This window comes from Anas acuta, chromosome 1 (genome assembly GCF_963932015.1).
Source record: "Anas acuta chromosome 1, bAnaAcu1.1, whole genome shotgun sequence".
Lineage (NCBI taxonomy): Eukaryota > Metazoa > Chordata > Aves > Anseriformes > Anatidae > Anas > Anas acuta.
This window is the reverse complement of record NC_088979.1, coordinates 80,821,391-80,835,984: the sequence shown is the minus strand read 5'-3', so window position 1 is coordinate 80,835,984 and position 14,594 is coordinate 80,821,391. Positions and strand designations below refer to the sequence as shown.

At 43.4% G+C, this 14,594-nt stretch overlaps 1 protein-coding gene across 10 annotated transcripts in view; it reads left to right on the top strand.

Annotated features, from left to right (window-relative positions):
* The window catches only part of PRDM15 (PR/SET domain 15), a 33,334-nt gene that overhangs the window by 749 nt on the left and 17,991 nt on the right, over positions 1 to 14,594 (top strand). For 4 of the 10 annotated variants that reach the window (XM_068684697.1, XM_068684696.1, XM_068684690.1 and 1 more), the window contains exons 2-9: positions 1,757 to 1,792; positions 2,296 to 2,341; positions 5,416 to 5,509; positions 8,125 to 8,278; positions 9,135 to 9,387; positions 10,575 to 10,697; positions 13,313 to 13,411; positions 14,202 to 14,426. In XM_068684697.1, the coding sequence (XP_068540798.1) occupies positions 2,305 to 2,341; positions 5,416 to 5,509; positions 8,125 to 8,278; positions 9,135 to 9,387; positions 10,575 to 10,697; positions 13,313 to 13,411; positions 14,202 to 14,426 (985 nt within the window). In that variant the 5' untranslated portion in view covers positions 1,757 to 1,792; positions 2,296 to 2,304. Of the gene's footprint in view, positions 1 to 554; positions 702 to 1,489; positions 1,689 to 1,756; positions 1,793 to 2,295; positions 2,342 to 5,415; positions 5,510 to 7,399; positions 7,630 to 8,124; positions 8,279 to 9,134; positions 9,388 to 10,574; positions 10,698 to 13,312; positions 13,412 to 14,201; positions 14,427 to 14,594 lie in introns of those variants that run through there. The other 6 variants (XM_068684708.1, XM_068684700.1, XM_068684677.1 and 3 more) reach the window with 5 other exon arrangements.

Genomic DNA, 14,594 nt, shown 5'->3' with positions numbered 1-14,594 from the left:
AATGTGAAAGATACAGAGAGAGCGGCACGTATTTACGTGGGAAATAAAAGGGAGTTTTCTCCGCCGGCTGTGGTTTTTCCCCGTGCGAGGCAGGGTAGTTCGGTGCAGTGGGACGGGTGGCTTCACGTGAGACTTTTCTGACAGAAATGCTTCAAAATAACAATAAAAAAAAAGAGCCCTGAATAAAAAAATATATATACATAGCCCAGAGTGAACAGGAGATAAAAGGTGAAGTAAGCCCTGCGAAGTGAGCGTGTGCCCGGTGCGGCCGCGTGATGACATCATGGCACCGGGCTCAAAACCCCTGGGGTTTGTGAAGGGTTTTGAAGGGTTTTGAAGCCCGCAGGTGAGGGCTTGTGTATGTGCACATCGGCATCCTGAAACCCACTTCTGGCGTCCTTCCTTCTTCACGCTTCTCATAAATGAGGAAGGGGAAGACGACCCCTCCGGAGCTCGTAGCAGTGCAAGGCGGTCAGTGCTCCTCCTGCACCTGCACGCAGGGGCGTGGATGGGTTTGACACCTAATGCCCGTTCCTGTTGTGTTTTTTTTTCAGAGCACAGCAGGTCAGTGTGCTGAGCGCAGGAAAGATGGAGGCTGACTCAGAAAGTTTGCTCTGTGGAAAAGGAAAACGCTCGCTACAAAACTGAAAATTAAGCTAGTGCAGATGATAGCTGAAATACAGTCTCATCAATTCAGTGAGGTACGTGTGAGGGACCTCGGCAGTTTCTCTCCATCACCTTGACTGGTATTTATGCCAGTATGATTTCTCCCCCCACACTTTACTGCTATTCTGATCTTAGGGCTGCTAGAGCAAGATCGACCTTGGTGCTCTGGTAGTTGTTAATTCAGCCGTATTTAGGATGAAAGTCTTGTCAGGACACAAACTGTCTAAAAAGAACTGGACATACACTTCTTGAAATAGTGCGGAGCATCCACAGAGCATCTTGGTTAGGAAGCAAACCGTTCTTGCCATCAGTTCACTTTCTATGGCTTGTTTTGTACTAGTGCACCCCAGGTGCACTAAATACCTGTTTCGTTGCCTATCTGCTTTCGGGAAGATAGCTTTGGGGAATTTCCCCGAATTGCTGCTTCTTCCCAGCACCAGACGTCTGTATAAACGTGTAAATGTCTTGTTATGTGTGTTTATTCCCCAGGAGCCATAAACGGCTGGTGCTGCGTTGGCAGCGATAGCCCCTTACGAGGCAGCAGGGGTTAGGAGGGGCCGTGCTGCTGGTGAGAGGAAGGATTTGGGAGGGCCGTGCAGGAAGGCTGGGGTGCCCAGGCTTGTGCGCATCTTTGGAGAGGTTTTTGTTGTTGCAGTAGCAAATTTTAGGCCTTTTTTCAAACAGGGCTCTGCCAGCCTGGTGTGTCTTTGGTCACCTTCCCTCTCCTCTGTCCTCCTCCTCCTCACAGGTTCAGGCTCTTGCCTGTTTTCTTCTTGACCGCTGTACTTGCTGTTTCTGCAGCCACATTCTCTCTTGGACTTAGGTCAGGATCTTCGTGTTGCTTTGCCTCTTGCTGGGGCATTGGGAAGATTCCTTATGTGAAGAGGAGAATTTCAAGGTTCGAAAAGGGAAAGCTGTCTTCTAGAGCCCACTTGAGTGATCTTAGTCATGCATAATCACAGGCTGCTTGCCAAAAGGATTTCAGATCGTCTAGACATCGAGGAGCAATAAATAGTGCTTATGTGAGTTTTTAATACATACTGCCAAAACTGGTTTATGAAAGTGAATATGGATTATCCTTGTTTCACAGGTGAAAGCAAATTGGTGGCTTACCATTTCATGGCAGGTCAGTGACAGAGACGGGATTTGATTTTCCGTTTCCTGATGCTTGTTACCAACACGTACATTTGCCTTTGGAACAGATCTGTATCTGCAGAGTGTAGGCTTTTGTGTTTATTAAATCAGTAATCCAGCCCTTCACAGATAATTTTTAATCTACCGTTCAATATGATGTTGCTTGTTCTGAGGTTCCACAAGAGCTTCTAACACAGGGTGCAGAGCTGCAGAGAAATGGCTGGAGGTTGGCAGGAGGGGAGCTGCTTAAGATGGCGTTTCCTAGAGAGAGGTGCCCGTGAAGCTCCATTTGGGCTTCTTGCAAGTGACTTCAGCAACACATGTAACGATACAGCAGTCACTGGGGGCTTTTCCTTTTCTGTCCCTGCAGGAGCCAGGGGTGTGTTTGGGTGTGCTCTGGGTCAGTCAGCATCATCACTCCATAACGGGATGTTTCACTAATATGGTGAAAGTAAAACTCATTCAGAACTAACTTCATCTTTTGTGTTTTGGCAGGTTTGAAAAATGGCTGAAGATGGCAGCGATGAGACTATGTTTATTTGTAAGTACTGGAAGGAAGATGAGTTACTTCTTGTGATGTGACTTGTCTCTGCAGAACGTTTGAAATTAAAGACTAAAACAGACTCGTTTTTTATTTATGTAAAGGAAGCTCAGACAGCTTATGGGGGAGTGGAGAGAAGGCTGCTAATTTTAAGCATACACATTTTCCTGTTTCCGTCGGCAAACAGATGAAGAGCCCTGTGGATGTGACTTAGCAGAACAGCTTCTTCATGGCTGAAATAAGTGTGGTTGAAGGCTCGGGGCTTGCCAGGGACAAGTCTAAGCCCTGTGCTTGTACTGCCAGCTTTGGCAGCCAGGGCTTTGCACGGGGAGCTCTGACCCGTAGCCCCAGCTCAAGGTCTGTCCCCCCAGCAGGAGGATGCAGGTTGGTTAATCTTTCAGGACGAGCCCAGTGTGAGATGTGCTGCCTGAACAGGGGTACAGCGGGCAGCAGCCTGTGCTTGGTGGACCTCAGCTATGGGCTTGCTTCCCAGTCTAACCCCTCTGTTTGTCACCTGTCTGGTGCTACAGTGGAAAAAGGTTAGAAGATGCAGAGTTCACTCACATACATGTGTGAGCAGAGCAGACTTGGGCATTCTGGGTCCGATCTGGGAAGAGCAGAGCGGAGCCTATGTCTTTGGTGATATGAATCCACAGTCTTTCACTCTTGATGGCTCCACAGCTGTGCATTGACCTTATGGTAGCTAACTCTTCCCTCTATAACATATTTACTGGGGTTCCTTAAAAAACAGTGATGGCTTGGTGGGAATTTTTGTTGAGTTGCAGATACCAGTGGTGAGATTACGGTGACTTCTTTTTCATAAAAAGACCCTGGTAGATGCCGAAAAGGATGGGGATGTGATATCATTCCCTAATTTTAGATGGATGGTGTCACACGGCCTTTTTTCATCTTCCAGTGGAGGCAGAAGTCACTAAATTTCTTGAGCTTTCTTGTGCTCTGTGTAAGTTTTTCCCATGGAATACGGGGAGTGCTCAAGCTCAGGAAAAGCGAGTTGTTCTGAGTGCTACTGTGCACTCCCACAGTTAACGCCACTGAATATGTATTTCATAGACATAAGAGAGTTTCGGAAAATTTTTCATAAAACTTTGTGAACTTGCCCTCCCCAGGGTATTTTGGCATTTAGGCTAAATGCTTAATTTCGCTTGGTTTTGTATTTCTCCTGTGGCCGTAATCTCTTGAAAGCATCCCATATGGCGAGTGAACCAGCCGTGGGGGTTGTCTGCTCCAAGGCATCCCTTGGATTTTGAGATGTGCCACCCTGTGTCAGTCTCTTGTTCCCTCTACTTTGATCATTCATCCATGAAGCAGCGAGAGGCACGTATCTCCTTCCTGCCTGTACTTTTGGACAGTGCTCATTGAACCAGTGCAGTGGCTATTTTTGCAGGAGTGAAGGCCACTTCAGTGTCGCCAAAAGATAAGAGGAAGAGCAAACTAAGTGCTTCCTTTCCTTTGGCAGCAAAGCCAGCTGAAGAAGCTGTCATTCCGGCTATTCCTTCCAGTCCCCGTCGGTGGTGACAACCCATCACGGTTGATAATCCGGTTCTTTTCAGCAGCCGGCTTTACACATTCCTCCCTGGCTCCTCCACCCTAGTTGGTGTTGGAAATTTACATTTAACCCGGATTATATTAGAATATTAAGTGCAGTGCGAGCTACAGGTAGCTGAATTTGCCACACAGAAGAGTGGGATGGTGGGATGGTAAACTGCCACTGCCAGCGTGGCAAACTGGGCTGGGAAATTCTTTCTGCTGAAAAATGAACTGATGGGCACAGGATGGTTGTTTTGTGACTGAGTTCACCAGCAGGCACCACAAAGAGCGGTGCAGGAAGCAGTGGCTGGGCTTGGGGCTTGCGTGAGCTGGCACTGCCATTTGTGAAGTGTCTGTGGATTTTCACTGCTAAGCTGTTGTGTTTTTTTGCCAGGAGAAAAAGAAAAACAGCACAACCAACAGGGAGCTGTGTTGTGTAGTTTGGGATCCCTTTTCCACATCTTAGATGAGATGCTGTTGTTAGTTCAGTGAGACAAACTGGGAGGGAGAAGTGTCCAGTTAGGAATACATTTTATCTTCACCAGAGGGAGCATACCCTGCAACAAAATTGCTTTTCTCTTGTTCTCATCCCAAACAAAGTGTAGCCACCCTCTGCTTTGCAGCCGTGCTGGGGTTGCCTGACCTGCCCTTGTGAATGGGGAGCGCTAAGAAGATAACCCCTGTGTGATCATCCCCTGTGCTGCGTCAGCAGCTGCCCGGGCAGCGCAGTTTGACAGCTGGTTTTCACAGTGAAGCAGTGTATGTGCGTTTGAAATCCTGCTAAGTTAGCTTATTTTACAAAGTTTCAAATCATCCCAGTCTGAAAATTATTTCTGAGGAGCCTTTCAGGTCTGAGTAATTTGCATTTAAACTAGAAGTTAACTGAGGTGAGCTGAAAGTGAGCTAAGGAGTAGCCTAGGTGCGTTGCTTAGTCAGCTGGCTTGTTTGGGAAGGCACCAGAAGCTGTCTCTGAGCTCTGCTAACTCGCTGCCAGACGCTGCCTCTGCCCTGCCTGAGGAGTGCGAGCGCATCAGGTGCTCGGCTCCTGCTCCACCTCCGTGCCTTGTGCAGGTTCTGCTACTGGCACCAGGGGTTTGCATCTCTTTTTTCTAAAACAACCATGCTACTCAAGCTGTTTGTAAAAGCCTCGAGTAATGCAGTTTTGGAATAATGCAGCCTGGAGTAATGCAGTTTTCTCAGGCTGCTAGACATCGTGGCACTTTATCTGAAGAATAATCCCATCTTTAAGCAGAATATTTCTTGTGCATGTACGGTAATTAGTTTCCTCAGAGAGAAGATGTAAACAATTGTGTTCTGATAGTACTGATCATAATGTATATTACCTCACCTATGTAGGTGCCAGCTATCACCTCAGTGCTCTGTTACACGTATTCTTTTAATCAATATAAATCACACACTGTTTTATAAGTATTTTGCTTTGTGCTAGATTTTGCATTTGGCTCTTGAAAGAGGCAGCTGTACTACAACAGCACTTTCCATGCACTTTGCTGTCTGCTTCCTTGCAGGGTGCGAGGACTGTGGGCAGTACCATGATTCAGAGTGTCCTGAGCTGGGCCCAGTGGTGACAGTCAAAGACTCCTTTGTGCTGAGCAGGGCCAGGTAAGGAGCGCTTGTGTCAGTGCTGGCTAACCAAAGCTCACGTTAGTGCCTCAAGTCATCTTTGCTTGTTAATGGGTTGCTAACGCTGACAGCTGAGAAGTGAACTCCCAGTCTATGAAAAGGACACAGCCTTCACAGAGAAGCAGAAAAACTGATGCAGAAACTTAAGTGCTCGACTGAATTGAAGCCAAAAAATAACTTGCTGCTCATCAGGACTTGGCTTCTTTGCTTAAGTTTCTGGCAAAAAGTGAGATAGCGCCAGATGGGGTGATGTCTTGGTCAAGTACCTGCAGCTCATTCCCCTCCTCAGATGTACCATCCAGGTTTCAGACAAGCACAGAAGGATTTCCCAGTGCTGTGAATGGTTGTATCCTCCTGCTTGGTATAACCTCTGTAATTCCTCCACTGAGAAGCAAAACAAGTTGTTCTCATTATTGTGAGCCTGTATGAATGATTATGGATAATACTCCTGTCAAGTAAGCCTACAACAGCGCAGCAGAAACAGTCATGCTTGCCAAAAGAAACAAAGAGGCTAAATGTAGTAGGAGAAAACAACAGTGAGTAGTGTATTTTTTGCAGAGAAAAGAAATCTGGCGTTGTAAGCAAAATTCACATCAATGTGTAAAATGTGGGGCTTTTGCTAAGGAGGAGAAACAACTATCATGAAGATGCAGCACAGATCCCAGAAAGGGAAGTGAGTTCAACGGGCTTCACAAGCTTTATGAAGCTTCTGTATTTCTTGGAAGGTCACAGACAGAAACCATGGGCACATGGGCAGCAAGTCTGACACGTCCTGGCTGTGCAAGCCATACCGTGTGTTCCCAGGATCATTTTGTAACAAACATCTGCCCTGCGTGTACCATGACCCCTCTCTGCACGGGCAGGGTGCTCTTTGTGGCCCAGGCTGCACGTTTGCTGGATGTATGCATGAGCAGTAGCCATTTCTCTGAGCCTTCAGGAAGTCCAGCAGCCCAGTGTAAGTTCCTGATAGACGTCAGTTTCTATGGCTGCAAATCCTCAAAGAACAAACTTAGGCAGCCAGTGTTCATGGGGGCTACTGTTTGAACAGCCCCGACAGTAGAAGTGCTTTGGACATGAGGGTAATTTTGAAATGCCTGAAGGAATGGTATAAACTGGTGATGGAGGTGCTTTTCTAAAAACTGGTCCCAGACTGGGCGGTGCGGTAACTCCAACCTATATTAAGCAGATTCAACAACAAGTTAAACTACTATTTCGTACCTTTAATGGTTGGGCTTTTTGTTGTTGTTGCCTTGCGATTTAATACTCTTGTTTCTTCATATGGTGGAGGATTGCAGTAGTGTCCAGGTGTTCCAGTTGTGAATCCTTGTGAATATGGTATGTGCGCTGGTTTTCAGCCTTTTTGAACATAGAGGTGCTTAGGTGTTCTCTAGTGGAAGTATTGGCTGCTGGCTTTAAAAGCAGAATTTTAAAATGACCATGATGCAGAAAAACGTATTTATTTTTGAAGAGTTTACAGCTGAAAACCAGTAGGATAAGAAAGGGAAACAAGAAATGTAATTGAAACAAGATGTAACTTATTTTACATCTGGGGAACAGTATCTGAGAGAGTGATTTGTCTGAGATTGAGGGCAAGTTTAACCACAAACTGGATATGAATCTCTTAACACCCTGTCTAGTTGCATAACCACATGATGGTTGTTTTCCTCTGTCCCGCTGGAAAGATAAAATAAATGCTCAATGGTTAGAAAAATAGCATTAAGAAACTTCTCCTGAACTTCACCGACCCTAACGTTGCGTATTCTGTTACTAAAACTGAAAGCAGGTTTTTTCACTTGATTTGCTTATCACCAAGATTGTAATCTTTCTGTATTTTTCTTCATCTAGATAGGAAAGCAGATCAGCCAGTGTCAACTTTTATCCAGTAGCCTGTCTGGTTATATTTAGGTTTTCATTCGCTAGCACAGAGCTGAAAAATCAAGGCTGTATTTGGTGTTTGACCATAACATCCCAACTTGGATACAATAACATGGTCAGAGATCGTGTTGAAAGCCTTGCTAAAGTCAAGGGAAATGACATCCACTGCTCTGCCTTCATCCATAAACGGGTCATTTTATCCTGGATGACAAATGGTTTGTCAGGTATGGATTTCACTTAACCAATGCACATTCGTCGTGTGCCCATGAATACCTCCCAAAGTGTCTTGCTCCATGATTTTCCTAGGGACTGCAGCAAGGCTGATTGACCTCTAGTTCCTTTTGCTCTTTTTTGAAGAAGAGTGCAACATTTTTCTTTCTCTAATCACCAGGGACCTCCCCTGACGTCCAGGGTCTTTCTTTCAAAGATGACACAGCAGCTTCACTGTGGTACTGGATCACTCCGTTGCACCCTCAGGTGCACCCTGCTGCATTCCTGGACTTACATTGCTTGAGCACTCTCGAGTAATTGCTGATTTGGCCCTCCTCCACCGCTGGTAGTTTTTCTCCTCTGTTTATAAATCCTTATAGAAATCAGGGTATTTTGACAGAAAACTATTTTCTGTCTCTAGAGACTGGGGAAATAGATGCTGACATCTTCCTTCGATGAGTTCCTGCAGTCTTATCCCATATATAACTCAATTCTCTCTTCAATCTTAGATCATCTCTGCCTTCTAATTTGGAGATAAGACAATTGGAAGATGGGACTGAAGGAGTATTTGCTTTGACACAGCTAGTGAAACGTACACAGTTTGGCCCATTTGAATCCAAGAGAGTTGCCAAGCTTGAAAAAGAATCAGTTTTCCCACTGAAGGTAAGATACGGCATGTGTAAAGCAATTGAAGTGAGTCTGTTTTACCCACGATGATTTTATGCTATCTACTACTATGGAAAAAAATGTGGTGGCAGTTATTTGGGACATCTTTTAGACATGCCTTATACCAGACTACCTAAACGAGCATTCTCTGGGCAAGGTGCAGAAGAACTGATCTGGGGGCTTGTTCTGTGCGTTTGAAGTTAACGTTCTTATAGGAGATAAAGCCAGAATACTGTCAGCAAAACTGCTTGTCTGTCACCTAAACGTGATGATACAGGAAGTGTCTTGCCTATGGCTGTTCATTTCTTTCTTTTTTTTTTTTTTTTAATAACTGTGTTCAATTTAATTTTGTTTGCTTAGTCAGTGGCATGTGCATTGTTCTTATGGAACGTGCAATAAATGTATTTTTGTCTGGCTTGCATTTGTGTTATTTTTCTCTTTAAAAGTTTTGGTGGGAAAAATGCCCCGGTAAAAACGTAATTCAGTAATACGTGACTCAGAAGCAAAGATTTAGAGATGTGACATGGGCTGATGGGTGTTTCCCAGTGTGCTGTTTGGATTCTGTGCTGTTTACCTATATACAGTCATTCAAATTTTGTGAAGAACTAGTGGCTAAAGCAAGACTTTGGGGATAGAAGTTCTCTTTGTTCCCGTGCTGCCCCTGGTAGTCTGCCTTAGACTTACTCATCTGAAGATGAGACTGATACATGATACATGCCTGATGCATGCACGGATTAAGGCTTGCTTCGTCTCTGATGTACACTGAAGGAGAGCCATTACAAAGCAGAAAGTATAAATTCTTAACTTTGCATTATTAGTTACAGTTTTATTGCATGTGTGATTTGCTTGGTAGGTGTTCCAGAAGGATGGGCCCTTGGTTTACTTTGACACCTCAAATGAAGATGATTGCAACTGGATGATGATGGTGCGACCAGCCACTGAGCACAAACATCAAAATTTAACTGCCTTCCAGCATGATAATGATATTTACTTCACCACCTCCCGGGACATCCCACCAGGAACTGAGCTGCGAGTGTGGTATGCAGCTTTTTACGCCAAAAAAATGGAAAAGCCAGTGCTGAAGCAGGTCTCTAGTATTGCCAATGGTATGTGTGGGGGCCTTTCTTCCTTCCTAAGGGCCCAGTCCTGATAGGGACTGATAGTTGTAGTTGACAGTGCTGTTCATTGAATAGGCCTTGACCCTGAACATGTTAGCCTTTAGAGTCAGGCTAACCTGCATACATGGTTGCCTTACAAGAAGAAAGCATGGGTTCTTCACCACAGTATATCTGAGTTTTTGAAAACCGATGACTTAGTTGATGATTCGGCCTCTTCAGGCTGACCAGCCTCACTAAATAGTTCTTAACTAAAGAACTGGTATCAGAAGCAGCTCAGGGTACAAGAGCAAAGGGGCTCAGGTGTCAGTGTGTGTCTAAACATAAAATGTAGATTTGTTAAAGAAGCCTTTTTTTTTTATAGTTGTAGTGAAAATGTGTTGGTTTTGCTCAGAACTGCTGCACAGTTAAAAACTAATTTTACCTTATGCAGTCTCATGTGAAAGCTACTAAAAAGAAGTAAGTTCAGATGTGAGGTGCCATTCCACATCATTGCTTGTGCATTGGCAAGGAAAGGCAGCAGATTTGTTAGTCTGAATTAGAATTTATTCCTCTGCCCCCTTGGTTTTCTTATACTTCTGCATTTCTACAGCTAAAGGGCATGATCCTGTAGCATTGCAAGAGCAATTTCTTTCTGTTGTTGAGCTGGGAATACTCCTTATACGGTGTTAATCACTTTGCAGAGTGTAATTTGGGGTGACAAATGTCTTGGGGAGAGGCCAATGCCAATAGCATGTTTTATGGCTGATCTTGGTGGTGAGCACAGTCTTGAATGCTGAATCAGCCCTGTTAACACATTTATAAATTCTAAGATGTTTTCAGTTGGTGTTAATGCAGTGGTTTCATCTTTTTCCTATTTAGCTTAACCCATGCATGTATTTTCAACCCATTCTCATGTATGCAGTGTGTGCAAATGGGTATTTAAAAGTATTTAGGTAAAAAGCTTAGGTATGTCCTGCTTTCTCTCTTCAGCACTTTCATTATATACTCCATAACATCAAAGGCATTTATGCAAATCCAGGCATAAAAATGTCCTGGTTGGGATTTTACATGAGATTGTGTTTTGCAGGCCTGCTGTTAGGCAAAACTTTGTGACTCTGCGTGCTGCTGTCAGTACAGAGGAAGAGAATCAAAAGGTCTGGAAAGTAAAGAAAAGGAACTGTTTTTCCTCTCCACAGATATGTGCTTGGTAGTGATGGAATATGATAAAGAGGGGAACAAAGTCTCTTCAAAGCCTTCGACTGCTGTCTTCCCCCATAAAAAAACGAAAAAATCCAGCATACCAGTAGCTGATCCAGCAGGTATGCAAAGTTATGTTATTTTTGAGAGAGAGAGAGTAGATATAGATCTAAAGAGGGTAGATAGAGATCCAAAGAGCTGCTGGGTATGCCATTTCTCTGCAGATATCATGGTTATGTAACATTCAGCAAATACTAATGTGTAGAGGGTTTGAAAGTCTAGATTTTTCTTTTTATTTTCACAGGCACTGTGCTTAAAACACATAGGCAGGTTCAAAAAAAGCTGGAAGGGACAAAAAGACCTCCAGGCAGATGATTTTCATGAAAGACTTAACTGCTTCTGAATTTGCAGGTGGTTAAGGTTTGGTGGGGATCATTCTAAAGAAAATCTGCAGACTTTCTTTGCAAACTGTAATAGTTCAAATGGTCAGGTGCTAGAAGAAAACATGAGAATGTGAGTGTAAGAACAGTGCTGTTTGGAAACAACAAAAATGCTGCCCATCCCTAAATGACAGTGATACCAGAAGTCTAGAAGAATTCAGACTGTAGTTGCTGACAGGAACTCAGATTTCTGTAAATTTATGAGCAATACAGATACTATTGGCAAAGAACACAGGGTTAGGAAACAACTAACGGAGTCACAGAAGCTTAGTCCCCAAGATTGATCATGAAGCAATTCCTCTAATCTCTGATAAGAGAGCAATGAAATTAAGAAGCCGTCTAACAGAAATTGCCTTGTCTTGCCTTGAAGTAAACTCAGAGTACATAGTTTGGAGATCAGGATGAAAATAAAGTATTCTGGGTCTCTTCTTTGAGATGGTTGGTTTGCTAAGTTACTAGTATTAAAAGTAGTCAGGAGAGGAGGAGATTGTTGCAGATGTGAACTTCATCAGAAGAGGTCCATACATTTTACCTGGATGCTGTCACAGCTGAAACATGAAGCTGGCTGAGCAGTTGCCTTTCAGTTCAGCATAACTGATTTTTGCTGGAAAAAAAAACGGTGAAGAATTTGAACAGCCCTTTCTACATCCTTTACGCTACTGTCTGAAAGTCCAACTTCAACAGAAACAAAATGTGTACTGTTACATTTCAGGAGCCTTAAAGTGTTCCCACTGTTGTAGTGTTTTGGTGCTTACAAAACAAAATATGCCTGTTTTGATTCTGACTGCTGACCCCAAGTCCTGCAAAGCTTCTGGCAACTGACAGCTTAACCTGGAAGCCTGAAGAAGTGGGACGTGACTCTCCCTGGCAAACCAGTACACCTAGTACCTAGGGTCTCTAGGTTTGAGGTAGATAAAAGGAGCAAGGGAAGTGCAAAACCAGAGATAATTTCCAAGACAGATTTCAGTTTTGCAGATGGTGGCTTTTCAGTTTTACTGGCCAGCAACATCATGATACGGATCCAATAGCTTAGCTTACATGTTGTTTACCGATTTGATTTCTAAGTTATGCAGAATTTGGGGGTTCAGGTGTGTTGTCCTTGGCCTCCCGGACAAAGCTCTCAAGATAAGAAGTTCTTTTTGTAGCCTGTGAAGAAAGAAGTTACGTTTTTGAATTATCATTTTTTATATATTTATTACAGCGCGGATGAGGTCTGACGCATGTAGTGCAGAATGTTGAACATGTTTGTAGCAGGGAACAATCAGAGAGTCTTTTATTTTTGTTTAAGAGCCAAGAGTGAGAAGGAGGAAGTATTTTTATCATCCCATTACAGATGGGGTCCTTAGGCAGAGAGAGATTAACTGACTTGCTTACTGTCACACAGGAAATCTGTGGCAGAAACTGAGGTACAGTTTGAATTTCTTGCACTGGCATTCACTCAATCTAATTACAGCGTCATCCTACTTTCCGGGGGATTCTTGTGTACTGTGGAATATTCAGCTTTGTGTGTCAAAAATTCTGAGAACCAGTCCAGATTTACCAGGTACTTGGCAAATTCAGACAGATCATCCGAAGAGTGAAAGTTGAGGGACTGTGAACCTTTTTTTTTTTTTTTCTGAATTCCAGATCCATTTTCCCCCTAATATCTTTATGTGTGTTTGTTGGCTGATAGTTAAAATACTGATCTGGTAGTCTGATAGAACACCCAGTTCATGAAACCACTCAAAAACAGGTTTTTATTGTTCTCACCCTTACATCTGTTAATCCAAATGCTCTTATTCTGTGATGCTCTTTGGAGAGAGCAAGGATGATTTTTCTACTTCTGTCCTCAACTGACCCAGAAGAGTACTAGTAGCTCCACTGCTAAAAATTGATTTGCATCTTGTCTTTGATCATCACTGTTCTTTAGAAAGCGATAAAGGGACCCTTGGGACTTTACAAGAGCGCCAATGTTCTCTCCTGCAGCCATTTGGATTCTATTCAGTGTTCTCATCTGTTTTGACTTTTAAAGTACTCATGTCTGGAAGATCCCGAAGTGGTCCCAGAGAATAAATCATACTTAAGTTTTCTTGTGAATTGCACGTGTTACAGGCATGTGACTTTTTGTTTTGTTTGGTCTGCTGGTTGGAGTATAGCTGGGAAGCTCAAAATTAAGCAGTTGCCTCTGTGGGCCACTTATTGCTTAAATTATAGTTTGTGGTATGCAGGGAGTCACCACAAGAGGAACAAGGCTACAGGGATTTACTGCTTCTTTTTCCCATTTTCAAACCTTTAAGTTATTTCTTCTTGTGATTTAGTGAACACTTCAGAAAGCAGTGGAGCTGCAGAAGCAGAGTCCAGCCAGTGGACGTGTAAAGTCTGTTCTTCTGCTTTCCAAGAGCCTCAGCTGCTGACAGGTAAGGAGTGTTAGAAATTAATGCCAGAGTACTGAGGAGCGTTAGGAGAGTTCAGTTCTCCCAGAGCACAAGGCTGCAAAGCCATGTCCTCATCCACGATGCAGGTTTTATATACTCATGTAAAAATAGGTTTTATATATGTGTGTAAAAATTGTTTGCGAAAGGTGAAACGATGTTATTGATGTGGCAGCAGGCAATCTCTAGGCACACAGTTGTGATATTGAATCTAGAAGAAATAAAATTACTGTCTAGAAGATGATGTGAGTGTTAGGAGCATCAAGGGCAGAAAACTGCATGAATGATCTATAACATCAGACACGTCAGCTTATACTTAATGATGCTATCTGTCTGGTATTTATAGCACAGATGCAGTAAAGGTAATGAAATATGTGGGTTCCTTTTCTCTGCATTTCATTTCCAGCTGTTTTATTCAGTCTTCTAAAGATCTTAAAATATTTAAGAGCTCTGACCATTTGAGAAATCATTTTTGAAAAGGGGACTTTGGCTGTTAAATAACTTGGATATTTGGAAAAATGTACACACTGTCAGGGGCACAGCCTATTTCCAGTTATATCTATTAAAAATTGCAGTCCCTGTTAGTAATTGTTTGCATGTTTAATAGACTTTATGCTTTTAGTTAGGATGGTATTGTGACTGACTGCTTCTGAAATAATTTGGAGTCTGTTAAATGAGGTCGACCTGATTGATAGGTTTCAGCTAGATTTATCCCTTGGGGAATTCCATGGCAGTTTCTTTCCTCTTTATTCTCTTGTTCTTTCCATCCATCCAGAGCACTTGCTGAGTCACCTGGAGCAAGCTAAAGGTGCTCCCCAAGCCAGCCAAAATGAGGCTGTTACAGAGAAAGCAACAGAGACTCCCCCTGCGGATCCGCCAGTGGTTTGTGATGCAGCTGGTGCCAGTACAGACTCCAGGAGGAAGGCCAGACGGGGAAGAAAGCCCAAAACAGCAAAAGCAGAAACACCCCTCATCATTGTTGAAGAGAAGGATTCGGCAGGTAAGACAATGCTAAGTATGTGTTCCCCTCATATATCTTTAGTTTTCAGAAAGGCCTACAAAGTAAAGCACAGTCAGGGTGGAGGTTTTCAGGCGGATTACTAAAATAGATGATTTACAAACCTGTGTTAGTTATCTGCAAGGTCCATGTCTACAGTAAAGGTTGCAA